Below are 15,293 nucleotides of genomic sequence, written 5' to 3' on the forward strand. Positions count from 1 at the left end.
GAGCTTGTGCTTGTACTCAAGGTTCAGATTGAAAAACAGCTTGGCAGGTGAAGACAGGAGGAGTCGTGATCAAAGCTAGCTTTCCCTCCCTCTCTACCTAGAAGCGTGTCTCTTCTACGGAGTCACCAATGCTCACTCTGCTCTCATATCCTTCTGATTCTGAGCTAAACATGACAGTCACACAGATACAAACCAGCACATGTTCAAACTCAGACTGGTGTTCTCTAGGCAAGTGTTGTTTTTATTATGTTTGCAAGGCATTAAAGTAAAGAACATAGTGGGAAATAGTTACACTATGAAAAATTTTGAAACATTTTTTTTTTTTTTTTTTTATAGCCAGAAATAAACACAGGGAAAGTAGTGTGTAATCAGTGCTTTAACCACCACACCATGCAAATCATGCAAATGCCTTTCTGGCCATAAGCAATCAGTGAAATCAATCAAGAAACCTAATAAACATGTTTTTCTTTTGTTTGTTCACTTATCACCTGATTTACTCCTGATTTGGCCAAAAGCTGTATCTCCTCTACCACAGGACCACCACAATCAAGAAAGCTGAAGACTAAAAAGTTTTTTTCCCCAAAGACTTGAGAATTCAGCACATTCATTACACAGCAACATAACACACTCCGAGTATAGCCATACCTATCCACTTTTGTATGCATTTTGGTTAATTTCCCTCTCAGACAGGAAACTGATTGTTGTTAGCCTGATTGTTGTTTGCAATACTGTCCACTAATGGCCATGGCATCCCTAACATGCACTTGTTTATTTTTTTAAACAGTTGGAACACAGCTAATCATCACTCTTGAAAGTAACAACGAAATGATTAGATTTCACTGGTGGCTGGTCAGGAGGTGGAGTAGATACTTGATGTAGCTACAAGGTCTTTCTTCTACCAAGCTGCACCTGTGGTAAAAATTGGTAGTCCAACTGTTTTCTTTAAGATATTGCAGTCAGAAATGATTGCTAGATGAGCTTCAATGTGATTACCAACTTCTTTTTTTCTGATGACCAATCAAACTGGCCAGTCAAACAAAGACCAACAAAGTTGTCAAATGATTGCCAGCCTAAATGAAGGATGTTGTTAAATGTACTGCAAATAGCTAGTCTGTTGTGTGAACAGTTATTCTCTGGACCCAACATTAAAATTCAACCATTTTTTGTAGTTCCATCTTCCTATCAATTTCCATATCTGTCTTTCTTTACTGGTGACTAGTTTCCATTCCCCAGAGGCAAAGGGGCCTGTTTGGCTAGCATAACCCTCTAGAACTTACAATCCATCTAGAACTTTAATCCACTATCTTGGAGCTTCCGCCCTTATTAGATTTCCTCAAGTACTGTCTTGTTGTTCATTACAGACATAGTTTCTACACCCACTATCTTCTACTACCTTTACATTCCTTCTTTCTATCTGACAGCTCCTACCCAAGAAATTTAGTGGGGGATCTGATTTTTTGCACAAATCTGCAGCCAAACTGAGTTCAGCCAGCACACATTCTTCATACGTTTTGACAGTTCCACATCCAAACTCTTGTTAACTACTAGTGACTAGTCTCCACACCCACAAACTTCTCAGTTTCGACATATTATTCAACAACAGTCCATAAAACAGGGTCTGGTTGATTAGCACAAATTTCTAGTCCAAGTTCTCAGCATTCCTCACTCAGTTTCACAATCCCTCTCTTTTACACTTCTAGTAACTTTCCCCCACCACTCAATTTATAGCCATTTTTTTCTTGGTGTCCAATGGCTCCTATCCAAGCATTTATAATGAGGGTTCAGCTCACCAAGGTCAAAGCAGAATCTGCTCAAAACATCCGTCTTTTTACAGTTTCACTATGACTATGATGTTATTAAGTTAAAGGTGTGGTATGAAAGTTGCAGTGTAACTCTATATAAAGTTTCATACATTTTTTAGTTCTTTTTTTTAATAAATAAAAAGAGCTTACGACTTTTAAGCATTGAGTCATTTTTAAAGTTTGGTTGAAAACCATTACAGTTTTTCTGAACAAACTGCGAATGCTTTGGTTCATTCATTTAATTGATTATGCACTTGTCTGCTGTTATTGTACAAAAACGAAATAAATTGAATACAAACTGATAAAACCTGTTGTCATCATTTGTCAAGCTTGTAATTTCTATTCGACTTTTTTTTGTAAACGTGTCTTGAATGGATCAATAAATGTCATACTCTGTATGAATGTGTATGTGACGAATAAAATTAGATTTTGAATCTGGAATGTCACTAAGGGAAGTGTGCAGCATTAGATTATCCAACGATCAACTAGTTCTCCAAAATAGGTCAAAGCTGGATCTCGAGGTACTTCAATTGCCAAGGTTATACAGACAAAGCAAAACTAAGGATTTTAAGAAAAGTGCAAGCTTTTGCAAGTAATCCAATGCGTACTTCTGTTTTTACTGTATTGTTTCGATAAATGCACTGGTTTGCAAATATTAAGATGATTCGAGAAATGCTATTAAGCAACTGAGAAATACTGGTTGATTGTCTGAAATGTCTAGTGTCCAAACACAATAATAAATAAAAATAATAATAATTATAAAAAAGACACCTGGAGACGCCTGGAAACTGTCAATATGGTAGAAAAAAGAGTGCACGTCCACCCTTTTTTCCTTATTTGGCTCGAATGCATGGGCCGACATCAGATTAATGATCTTGTGATTTAAGGAGCCCCGAACAATGAGGTCACCAGGAACGTGACCTACTCTCTAATCCTGACCTCACTTAGCCCGTGTTGTAATTACACATGATGGCAGTGGCTAGAAATTAAATTACATTTTCTCCGACACGTCCTCCACCTCTCAAACGTCCTAAAAGCACCTCTCATGCAATGGCGGGGCGCCTAATTCCCTTTCAGCTTTGTGTGTTGCGTGTGAATAAGGGTAATAACAGCGCTAAAAGTGGAGCAAGTGGACGACAAGCAATTACGGCCATATGCAGCCTTTCCAACTGCACTACAACAATCATCTCTAATGCCTTAAATGAGCTACTGATACTTTGATCCTAATGGCTACCTTTTTATCTCGGGCTCCCAATGCAGGTGCAGACTGATGGCAATGCGAGCAATTTCGAGGGTAGGATTTTTACATTTACTTGCACAGAACTATATAACATTTGCTTTAACTGGGAAACAGTAACATATTTTTAGGTAGATTTAAAAAATATGACAGAAGAATCATAGAACCTTGATTTATCACATTATTCACATATATTTCTTTATATATAGCATTGCTTTGGAAATGTCTTTACATTTTTTCTATGAAGTTGTTTTTCGACATGTAGTGCATGTAACGCATTTGCCCAGATGTGTTTAATAAATAGATTTGAAAAGTTTAAGATATTTGTATATTTCAATCCTAGCTCATATTGCAGATCTTGAATTATTTTGATAGCTCTTTGGTGTTCAAGATGCTGTTAGGTTACAGGTAGGCTCTTAAACAAACTCTGGTCCCTTTCAAGAACAGGCATTTGTTTTTAAATTCAGGTCACATGACCCTTTAATTGCACACAGGTTCGCTGCATTCAACTAATTGGCTTCCTATGCCAGCTGTTTAAACCAGAACTAATTACAGAGTAAAATAGAAAACTTCAAGGGGGGTGAATTTTCAGCCAAGACAATCTACAATCTCAGACTGCATTACTAAATAAAATAAATGAAATAATAATTATATATATATTAGTAATACAGTATATATAATATATAATATAGTATATATATATAATAATACACTATTTTACCATGTCTTCCCTCACCACATCCATAAACCTCCTCCTTGGTCTTCCTCTTTTCTTCCTTCCTGGTGGCTCCATCCTCAGCATTCTTCTTCCGATATACCCCATGTCCCTCCTCTGCACATGTCCAAACCATCTCAATCTCGCCTCCCTCACCTTGTCTCCAAAATGTCCTACATGCGCTGTCACTCTAATAAACTCATTTCTAATCCTGTCTTTCTTCGTCATTCCCAATGAAAATCTCAACATATTCAGCTCTGCTACCTCCAGCTCCACCTCCTGTCTTTTACTCAGTGCCACTGTCTCTAAACCATACAACATCACAGGTCTCACCACAGTCCTTTAAACTTTCCCTTTCATTCTTGCAGATACAATTCCATCACAAATCACTTGCCGTAAACAATCAGGTTAAAAACTTTACCGCCATTGTTCCTAAACGTCCATGCTTCTACCGGTATGTCATCTGGTCCTACCGACTTTCCACTCTTCATCCTCTTAATCACTGCTCTCACTTCCTCCTTACTAATCCTATCCACTTCCTGCTTTTCCATTTCCACATCATACGTATATATATATATATATATATATATATATATATATATATATATATATATATATATATATATATATAATGTGTGTGAGAGATTAAGACCCATTATGACATTTGATATGGGAAATGAGTCATAGCATCTTTCACTTCTTCACCTTTTCTGTTTCTTGTCTTTGGTTGGTCAATGTAATCGTTTGTATTGATTATCAAGCTGAAATTTTGTTATGTTTTACAATTATTTTTGCTTAATATTTGACCACATACATACATACATACATACAGCATATAGCTGGATGAACTGATCGATCCGCACACATACGCCGACCCGTACAGCCTTTGGGGAAGAGCTGCGCCTTTGTTTGCATTTCTATGTTTCAGTTTATGGATTTGAAATGCAAAACATGAACTTTTTGCTACCATAGGGCACCAAGGTTCGCATGAATATGTATCAGTGTTGTCCGCTTCGATCCCCTGTCTCTGGAAAAAAGCGTCTCATTATTTTTTCTGATGCAGCAAGGGATGCTGCTGCAACACAACAACGGCAGGGTAAAGATATTACAGTCGACAATAATGGAACGGATTTCTCCAGCTAAAGGAATTAATCCCGCTACGCTGCCGCGTCGCACAACTCGGGTGATGCCGGAGCCTCGTGACAGCCGGGGCCCCGCTAATTATCGCAATGTGGCGGCCGGCGTGTAATTACAGTTCCGAATTGGAATTCAAATTAAATTCGGAGCTCTTATCTAATTTGGAGCAGTAAAATGTAATCCGTCAGAAGTCTCCTGTCGTGAAGTCCCCCCCTTAATATCGCCATTTACAAACCAAAACTAGTCATGGGGAATGTACTACCAGTGATTCTGTCATATTTTATAAAGTGCATCGAGCCCATTAGGAAAACATTTCCGCCTCCAGGAGCTACTACATTAAGAGTTGTTGTTGAAAAAGAAAAGAAATAGGAGCGAGCGAGCAAGCGAGTAGCTAAATTAATTGCGTTGTGCGATACGATGTGATGGTTCAGGGCCGTGCGGCTACAACGGATGAGTGTGGATGAATGAGACATCGATTGAGTGGTTGTGACAGAGCGGGCCATCTATCTGAGCTCGGGAGCTCCGTCATTACCGCTTGATGTCAAAGCAAATTGAAGACGACAGCCCGAATCGGTGAGCGAGAGATGAGCGAGAGACACAACAAATAGGACAAGCTAGAGAAAAGTGAGGATTACGGTGAGCCTGTAATAATAATCAGGTTGACACTCCGACTCCCGAAAAGGCATAACAGCAACGTAAGATGTCTTTGCGACACTGATTTGTTGTTCCACTGACAAACGATTGAGCACTAGTTAGCCGAAGGGGACAGGCCTGTATATTTGCCCTTTCACACTGTCGATACTCTGTAATGCTAATAAGCACCTCGTTTGTAGCAGCACGCTCACAGATGTAAGAGCAAAGCAGGACATTGTCCAGCAAGGACTTCAAAGCTTCAAGTGCTGGACAGATGTCCAGCAACATGGATGACCGGTAGCATCTGGAGAAGCACCTGCTCAGAAAGTTAAATGCTAATACTAATCCCCGGCTAACGTTGCACTTTATCTCCGCTGACATGGCAGAGATGATGTTCATCGTGTGTCTTCTCCATCTGCTCTGTTAGAGCTGATGGTGTTTGAAGGGTTGAGTTGTATGCAAACGTTAGCAGAAATGCAAATATTCACACGTGGCCAATTTCACAGTTTATTGCACCAGCATCTGTTCACTTAGGCACAATTCTGACCTTGGACTTAAATCCTTTTTTCGTGTTTCGTCAGTCTGTATTTTCTATCCCAAATTTTCAGTCGTAAAGACAGACGAAAAGTCTTTGTGCATCCTTTGCTGGTTGAATTTATGGCACTTAGAAATCATTTGAATTAAAGTTACATCTGAAGTTGCATCTATGATATTTGCTCATATTACAGCCAAGTCTCAAGGCATTTCATAATATAGTCACGAAATGTACAGTAATCTATTGATTCGTGTTCATAGACACAAATTTCCCTTTTTTTTCTTGTCACTGAGGGCGACTTTCTATTTAATGTTTTTCAATAGGGAGTATTTTGAGTGCCTCTGCCAAAGTTTTCTTTCTGCCCCTGGATACCACGGAAGTTGTATTGGTTTTTTTCTCATTTGTTATTGATTTTTTTAATCTTCAAGCACCATCACTCAACATTTTAGCAGGAGATTTTATATATTTTTATTGCTTTACATTCGGTAAACTTCTCGCTATTATAAACCATCGTCAGTGGTTCCTTCCAGTTTAAAAACAGTAAATATATTCTCTCAGTAAATTAAAGAAACTGCGTTAACTAGACACACACACAATTATTACATTTACATTTGTAGCGTGTAGCGTTTTCTGCCTTTTTCTCTGATAAAAATGGAGAAAAAAGATTAGCTTTAGCGTTTTTGTCTGCATTACCCATGATCCTTTGCCTCCATTGCTATCTAGACGGAGTCAGATGGAGGCAGTCGTGCTGAGAGACGCGGAAAAAGGAAGGAAACTCGGGTCCATGAACACGGATCAATAGATTGAAGTTCGTGACTATATCACGAAAAGCCACGAGACTGTTGCATATCACTGTTATTTTTCTGTCTAATTCCTTTATTTATTTTCACTCATTGTTTTTGTTGCTGTTTTGTCTGTAATTGGTGTTTTGTCTTTTGCTGCCTTCTTGACCGAGTCACTCATGTGAAAAGATTTTTTTAGTTACACCTGTTAAGTAAAAGTTAAAAGATTCAGAATCGGCTGTAGAAAAAAAGTCATTGCACACTATATTACACATTATATTATCAAAAGTTTGTGGACACCTGACCGTAAGATTTATATGTGCTTTTTGAACGTCCCATTCCACAATAAAGTCCCCATAAGGTGCTGTTATAATAAGATGTTCCACTAGATTATGAAATGTAAACATTTGTGCTCATTCATCATTCAATTGTTCAGAGCTCTTTAGCAGGCCACTAAAGATCTTTCACTTCAACTCATGTGAACTATATCCTCATGGAGCTTTCTTTGTGCATGCTTTGTCATGCTGGAACACATTTGGGTTTCGAAGTTATCCTTAAGACAGACAGTGAAATTGTGTATGACTAAATTCGAGGTAACACTTTATGGAAGAGCTACAAATGGCTGGAAAAGTCAGCCATACTTTTTGTCTATATAGTGTAACTCTGAATATGTGAAACTGTCCTTGCAGTGATATTACTTATCATAACTTTTGTTATTAATTTGCAGTCTCATACTAGTGTGAAGTTTTACCTGCTCTCTCCCAGCAAGGGAACATGCCCTATTCAAATCCATTCCAATCTTGCAAACCCCTTATATTCAAGTGGTTGCTACCTGGTGATTTTATTTCACTCTAGCTCTAAAAATGTATTTTTTTTTCTCCTTGCTTCACTCTTGAGAAAATCTTATCTCCCTTTCTCGAATTCAGAGGTGAAACATCTAAAAAATGATAAAGTAAGTGATCTCATTTTCACTTGAAAAACCTTTACGATTATTCTGTTTTAATTCTTTCTACTTTTGAGATGTATGGAGGGAACGATGCCGCCGCATCAGTGCGCCTGGAGAGAAGGAATATCTAGGTTGCCAGATTGGATTGAAGCCAGTCACATGCTCAAATGTTCCCACCTGAGTGCAAGCCATTTATATGCAGATTTTAATCAGTTATGTGGTTGAATTGAAACTTTAAAAAAGAAAGAAATGGCAAAAAAAAAAATAGCAAAGTGCAATACGAACACTGTGCATAAAAGAAGATCTGTAGACTATTATTTTATACATATGGAAAAATATGTATAAAATCAGATATGACAGTTAACAAAAATATTTAATTAAATTATATTAGTTTGTAATTAGTTTTAATATTGATTATGTTTATATTCAAAATATCACTACAAATAATAATAATAGTAGTATTAAAAATATAACAATACTATGGTATTATTATAAATAATATAATTGATAGTCTATATTTAATAACGCTATTCCTATTTCAGAACATCAAAATTAAAATTGAGATTTTGATTTTAGATTTGTTAATAAATCTAAAGTAATGGTTTTTTTTTGAATAAAAATAAAGCCAGGATTGCAAGTTTGTCTTTTGGAACAAGGTTTGGGTTAATAAATGGTCTGATATAATATTTTACTGCAAAGGTTTAAGTAAAATTAAATACGTTTATCACAAACATGGCCAACAATCATTGAATAAATCATTGCAATCCCAAACTGTAAATCATGCAAATCAGAAGAGCACATGATTAAATGGCTTGCTGGCTCCTTCAATTTAATTTGAAATGGGCTAATGATTTAATGGTATCCGTATATAAAAGAAATTCTTGTAAATAAAATTCATGTAACAAACTTCAACCTGCTAGATGCTCACCATTAGAAACTAAACCAGTTTACTATAAATAAACCATAAACCACAATTCTTAAAACTCTATTAACACCAGACATAAATGTGGGAGTAAAGTGTCCATTAATTGGTGCTTTATAGACTTGTTTTTCTCTTCAACACTTTAGTTTCTCCTTTTGAAGTTCCCTTTTATTTATTTATTTATGCTTCAGTATTTGAACCTGTTAGTTATGCTCAATGAAAATAACTGAGCTTGAAGGCATCTGACATTCACCTACTGAGAAATAAATTGACATGAGCAGATGTAAGACTACACCAATTTATGTAGTTAATTGCAAATATTTCAGTACAGAAGTTCTTCAGATTGCTGTAGCCAGTGACTCTAAAATAAATTAAACAGGCCAATGAGCTCTGTATCACATCTATATAATATTTTGTAAATGTATGAGAGCTTTGAATTGTTTAACATTTCAGAATATATGAGGTCCAAATTCTAACCTTAGGTTCTAGGTAAATACTGTTAAACAATAATTAGCAACCCTGTCATTAAAACACTGTCTTTTATGTATATGGGGCAGCATGATTCCGGCCCCACTGGACTTATATTAACAGTTGTAATTCCTATTGTACACCACTAGGGGAAATGGTAACTAGAGAAACTATGTTGAAATCCAAATTTAACTTTGATGATGAGTTGTAGAATTTCAAGTTGTTTTTTTGTAAAATCAAGCAATAATTCCTCTAAAATGTTGTAAGGAACATGAACAGAATGCTGTAAAGAAGTGTGTCTGGCGCAGATTTCATTCTAGCCCTGACTGTACATTCATTAAAGTATGAATTACAAGAAGGACAGATGACAAGAACTTCAATGTTGGTATTCCAGGGGATCAGTGTATAAACCCAGAACATTACCTACCTTTGAGAACTCATTATATGAATTTGCTGAACTGTCTTGAATTAATTGTGTGTATGTGTGTATGTCTAATTCAATGAGTCCTTGTTATAAAACACATCCCCTAATCCTAATAGTTTCATTCAGATCACAAGCAGCAGTCACTTATAAGAAGGAAAAAAACAAAAACAAATGTAATTATTTGTTCCTCACAGGTTCCTGAACTAGTTTAAAGAGCGTTTGTTGTATCTGCTTGTTTGTTAAAACCAGAATAAACCCAGCACTAATATATAAAATATCAGGACCTCTGAATATTGTATCCATATGTGGATTTTCCCTAAGCTACTACCATAAAGTCGGAGGCAAACAATGGTATAGGATGTCTTTGGATGCACTACCAGACCCAAACCTGTTCCAGCATGACAATGCCCCTGAGTGTTCTGCTATTAAGCTCTCTCACAACCCAAAAGGACCAATTTTCAGTACCTGCCTTTCAGTAAAACCCTTGTGGCTGAATGAGCACAAATCTCCACAAGCACACTCCAAAATCTAGTGGAACATCTTCCCCAACACAGTCTCACCCCACATCATCACATATCGACGCTGTGGATGTTGCGTCGGACGGCGTCCACATCTGACGCTGAGGGTACCCCCTTCGCGTCGCTTTTCGACGTAGAGGGACGGGAAACCCTTTGCTTCGCTTTTTGACGCAGATGGACGGGACCCCATTTGCGGGTTACGGTTAGGTTTTGGGTTAGGGTTAGGGTTAGGGTTCGGGTTAGGGTTTGGGTTAGGGTTAGGGCTACGGACATCTTCAGGATTTTTCGAAATGTAAAAATTATTCCTGTACACTTATTATGATAGATAATACTTTATTCAGTGTATAGGACAGCGATCTGCGTGGAAAAGTGTAGCACACGCAACATCCACAGCGTCGATATGTGACGCTGTGGGGTGAAAAGTGGAGGTTATTATAACAGTAAATGGGACCAAATGTTAAATGGAATGGAGACCACATAGTGTAAAAAACCCAAAGTGCATTTCAGCAATTAAGTATTTTAAATACTAAAGCAAAAAAACTAAACAAAAAAAAAAACAATTAGTCATTACTGCCATTCACAAGTGTTTATCACAGGCTTGAAATCTTGGATTTTGCTCGTCTTTAATAAATTATCTCCTCTGGCTGTTGAGTTTAAAGATTAAAGTTTACTTTACAGAGCTTCTGAGGAAAAGAAGTGCTGAAACTGCAAAACAAGGCAGAATGTTCTTCAAATAAATCCTCAATATCCAATCTATACCTGATCACCGGCCAAATTCCACTCAGCAAAGATCACACCCTTAGCTGTACTTTTCATTAAGCGTAGGATTCTATAACACTAGAAAAGAAGATGAAGCATTAAATCAGAATCAAAATACTGAGTAAATTCTATTTATTTCATAGCTAGATTTTACCCTAAAATCCAACATTTTGTAATGATGGTAATGGCTTGATAATGATACAAAATAAACAATACATAAATAAATCAAAATGAAAAAAAAAATAAAAATACATCGTGCAAAATAATACGCTGGTCGACTATTACATCTTGTATGCAAAATAAAATTCCACTTGCATTCCGGAAAAAAAAAGAATTATCAAAATAAAAGTAATTACTAAATTTCCTGAATGACATTTGTTTCAGAACCCTGAATAGCATTTTTCTTTTCAACCCTATGTTCTTTATTTCTTTCGAAAATAAAGATACGTTGTGTTGCACTTAAACTGCAAACCGTTATGAGAAATACAACATACAAAGTGGATGAGGAAGATTGGATTTCTACTACTTGTAAAAATAAATAAAATTCTTCATTTTTGACATCTTTATGGTACAATAACCTTAGTTTCTGATCAGCTCTCATGCACCAAATCACAACCATCTCATTCATGTAGACAATCAATGAAACATGGTCACGTCATCGCTTTCTGCATATTTTTCTTTTTTTTTTGTATATATTATTCACCCAGAGCTGGAAAAAATTCATAAACCTTATATTATGTCCAACAAAGAATCAGAAAATGATCAGTTTCTTTTTTTTTTTAAGTTGCAGATAATTTCTTGATAAAATCTAGCTACTGATTTTAATAGCCCTCTTTTTTTTAAAGTTAAGAATAATTAAGTCCTGACACAGAAACTTACATACACATTGACAAAAATCTAATACTGAGGGTCACACCTAGAAAGGAATCACCAATCTTCTTTGATTTCTATGGGAAGCTTCTAAAATTTTGATCATTGCTACCTTGGTTTTTTGCGAATGATATAAAATCCAGTCATCTGACATCAAAAGTCCTACATTGGAAGAGACACCATGAGGTTTCTTTCCTGAAATGTCAACCTTTGCATGTAGACAGAGGATCGATTCAAATTTCATGGAGGGGAAAAAATGCAGCCATGAAAAACGACTCTTCCACATCCGAGTTTCATTCGCCTAAAAAAACACCTTTGTTCGTTATATATTAGCTGGATTAGGATTTTACTCCGTAATTTTAATTAATGCCCAACTAAACGACCACCTCTTTTTGGTTCTCCAACGTTTCTTCTGGTCTTTGTCTACTTCCTGTCCTTCCGTTCGTGTGAGCTTCACCTGTCTGCCAGGGCTACACAAAACACTGACGTGTCACGAATGAAAGACTAAACAAAGTCCCACTCTCAAAAGAGAGGAAAATGTAAAGAGGGAAAAAAACACTGGTTAATGTGTTTCATCTGTTCTTCCGAGAGCAGGTGTCCATTGTTTGACTGGAGCTTTTGACCCCTAAATCTGCAATCCCTTTCTCCCCACCATCCCCTTTGTCTCTTTCTTCTGTCCACAGGTTCAAAAGGTTTTGATGTTGGTCTGTGCTGTGAAGGTGCTGTCCATTTTTGTTTTGTGCCATAACATTTCTTTGTTCTAAGCTCCCGGTGCTGTTGCACTTTTTCGCCAGTGATGGCACCAGTGAGCCAGGCATGAGCAGTGAACTTAGGGAAAGGCTGCTCATGGTCTCTGATAAATGTTCACTGTTAAATGCTTGACTCGATCCTTCACCGATGCTGGTGTCCCCGCCCAAAGGTTCAATGGAGTTAGGGCTGCCATCGCAGCCGCTCTGGCTTCTCTGGCGGCCCCTGGTGGCCTGGAGAGTAAAACTGGTTGAGTCAGAGTGCAACCTCTGGCTGAGATCCAAGGAAGGGAGGGTTTCATCTGGTAGGGGGCAAAGCAGAGGGTGTGGTAAAGACATGTCTCTGTGAGGAGGTACGCTGAAGTTGATGCCTTCCTCTAACATTGTCTGCAGGCTGACCTCAGACTTTCCTGTGGCTAATGATGACTCGCTGTGGGAAGGTGGCTGTAAAAAAAAGAATATACAGTATACCATCAAAGAACTTATGAAATTATTTATTGTATTATATTTGATGAATGCATACATTTACTGTATTAAATACAATGTACAGTTTATCTACATAAGTATTGGGACACCTGACATTCTCAGCTATATGTGGTTCTTTCCCAAATCACAAAGCTGAAGGCACACAATTGTAAAGGGTGTCTTTGGATGCAGTATCCATTAAGATAGTGGACCTGAGGTAAGGTCAAAGGTGTTTAACCCTGTTGAACACCTTGGAGATGAATTTATCATTTTTGATCATGACCCCCTTGTGTCTGAATGAGCACAAATCTCCACAAGCATACTCCAAATGAAGCGTGGAACATTCCAATGGAACATCTCCCAGAAGAGTGGATGGAATTATAAGAGCAAATTGGGACTAAATTTAAAATGCGATGTTAAAAAGCACAAGTTGTCCTCAAACTTTTGCCTATATAGTGTATGAGCAAACCTGACCATCACACCCAAATAAGGTTCATCCCCAAACTTTTTACAAAAAACTGAAGTGCACAATTTTATAATGCGCCTTTGCTTTCTATAGAATTAATCTTTTTATTCACTAGACCTAAGGAACCCCAACCATCTAAAGCATTTGTGTGAAAGAACATGAATGGCCTACGCAAAGCCATGACCTCAGCTAATTATTTTTGGAATAAACTGGATCGCAGCCTATGTATAAGACCTTCGTGCCAAACATCAGTGCCTGACCTCCGTAATGTCCTTGTGGGTGAATGGAAAAATCCCCATAGCCACACTCCAAATTCTAGTGGAAAGCTTTCCCAGAAGCTTACTATAACGGCAAAGGGAAGGGGGATGAGGAGGTTCTCAACATCTACAGTATAATGGGATATTCGACAAGCATATACGGGTGTGATGATTTGCTGTTGACATCCAATCTAAAAGTACTGTACCTGCACCTGTAAGCCTACGACTCTGCAGTTGGCACCAGGTGACCGAAGTGATGCCCATGAAGCCGGCGAAGTTAGCCTGGAGCCGAGTCGCCCTACCCGCACTGTACCTGAGGCCAGGCTTCCTTTGGGCACAGCTGTGGCTGGGTGGAAGAAGTCTGCCGGGAGATGAAAGAGAGGAGAGGGTGTCCTCCTGTCCCTTCTGCTGCTACTGCTGCCTCGCTCACCATCTGCTGCAGGGGTGTTTAACAAGGCAGCACATGAAAGGGCATAAAGAGGGCAGGACAAATTTTTCAACTTCACCAGAATGCAAACTATAAAACATTTTATATAGTATATAATGCATCACTATAATTGCTGCAATATTATTATACCTACTACCCCATGCATTGTGAGATTTAGCAAACAGCAGCCATCTGATATTCAGCAGACAATCTTTTATTCAATACAATATCAATTTGGTCATTTTTCCTGTCAGAAATACATCTAGGGTTATGTGAACAACAGATGATCTGGCTTTGTTTGGTTCATGATACACTAAATCTTATTTTTCTAGCCCTTACTTCCTGTCTTACTGTTCATGTGAACTTGACCTGTTCATTAAGGCTACACAAAACACAGACATTTGCAAATATGGATAATGACATCTACAGTTGTATTCATTAATACATAAATATTGGGATATAAGTTACCCCATAACTGAGAGATTTAGTTGAGCTGTTTTTGTCTATGTGCATTTCAAAAGGCAACTGACTGCTGCAGTGCTTCTGTCATTAAATAACACAACAACATTTAAAAATCACCAGCAACTCTAAGGAAGTGATCCAAGTATGCTAAATTAGCCTAAGTTAAAGCAATTAGCTTGTTGAATTCATGCGCTAGTTAGGTTTTGTAAACTGGCTTGATACATTTGATAACTCGTTCAGCCAACTTGTCAAACTAGTTAGCTAGGTATGCTTTTGTTCATTGTCTTGTTAGGTTTCTATCAAGCATTCCAAAGGGATTATTAAATATTAGCTGACTAGCAAAACATTTTAAATTAAGAAAATTTATTATCACTTGCCTAGAAAACTAGCTAATCATACAGGATCAGGCATGATAAACATGTGGGCAGCTTTTACATATAAAAAAAAAAAAAATCTTAACGGACAACACATGCAATGCCAAAGACAGCTTGTAAACACTTTCATAAAGGTATGTGAGACACAACACACTCACAGAAAGTCAGTATGACCCACAACCGATTTGATCATGACACACATTTGCATTTGCAAGCAGTGACACAAAATACAGACAGTGGCACATCAGAGAGAGTTTTCCGTACAGCCGGGGTAACATCAAGCACAGTCGGTGAGTCACCACACACACACACACACACACACACACACACACACACACACACACACAG

The 15,293-nt window shown here is 37.6% G+C and overlaps 1 protein-coding gene across 1 annotated transcript in view; it reads right to left on the reverse strand.

Moving 5' to 3' along the window:
- Positions 1–10,834: 10,834 nt before the first annotated feature.
- LOC124388458 (voltage-dependent T-type calcium channel subunit alpha-1I-like) overlaps positions 10,835–15,293 on the reverse strand; it is a 166,612-nt gene continuing 162,153 nt past the window's right edge. The window contains 2 exon segments of the mRNA XM_046853083.1: positions 10,835–12,938; positions 13,889–14,118. Of these exon segments, the coding sequence (XP_046709039.1) occupies positions 12,321–12,938; positions 13,889–14,118 (848 nt within the window). The 3' untranslated portion in view covers positions 10,835–12,320.

Source organism: Silurus meridionalis, chromosome 1, assembly GCF_014805685.1.
Source record: "Silurus meridionalis isolate SWU-2019-XX chromosome 1, ASM1480568v1, whole genome shotgun sequence".
Taxonomy (NCBI): domain Eukaryota; kingdom Metazoa; phylum Chordata; class Actinopteri; order Siluriformes; family Siluridae; genus Silurus; species Silurus meridionalis.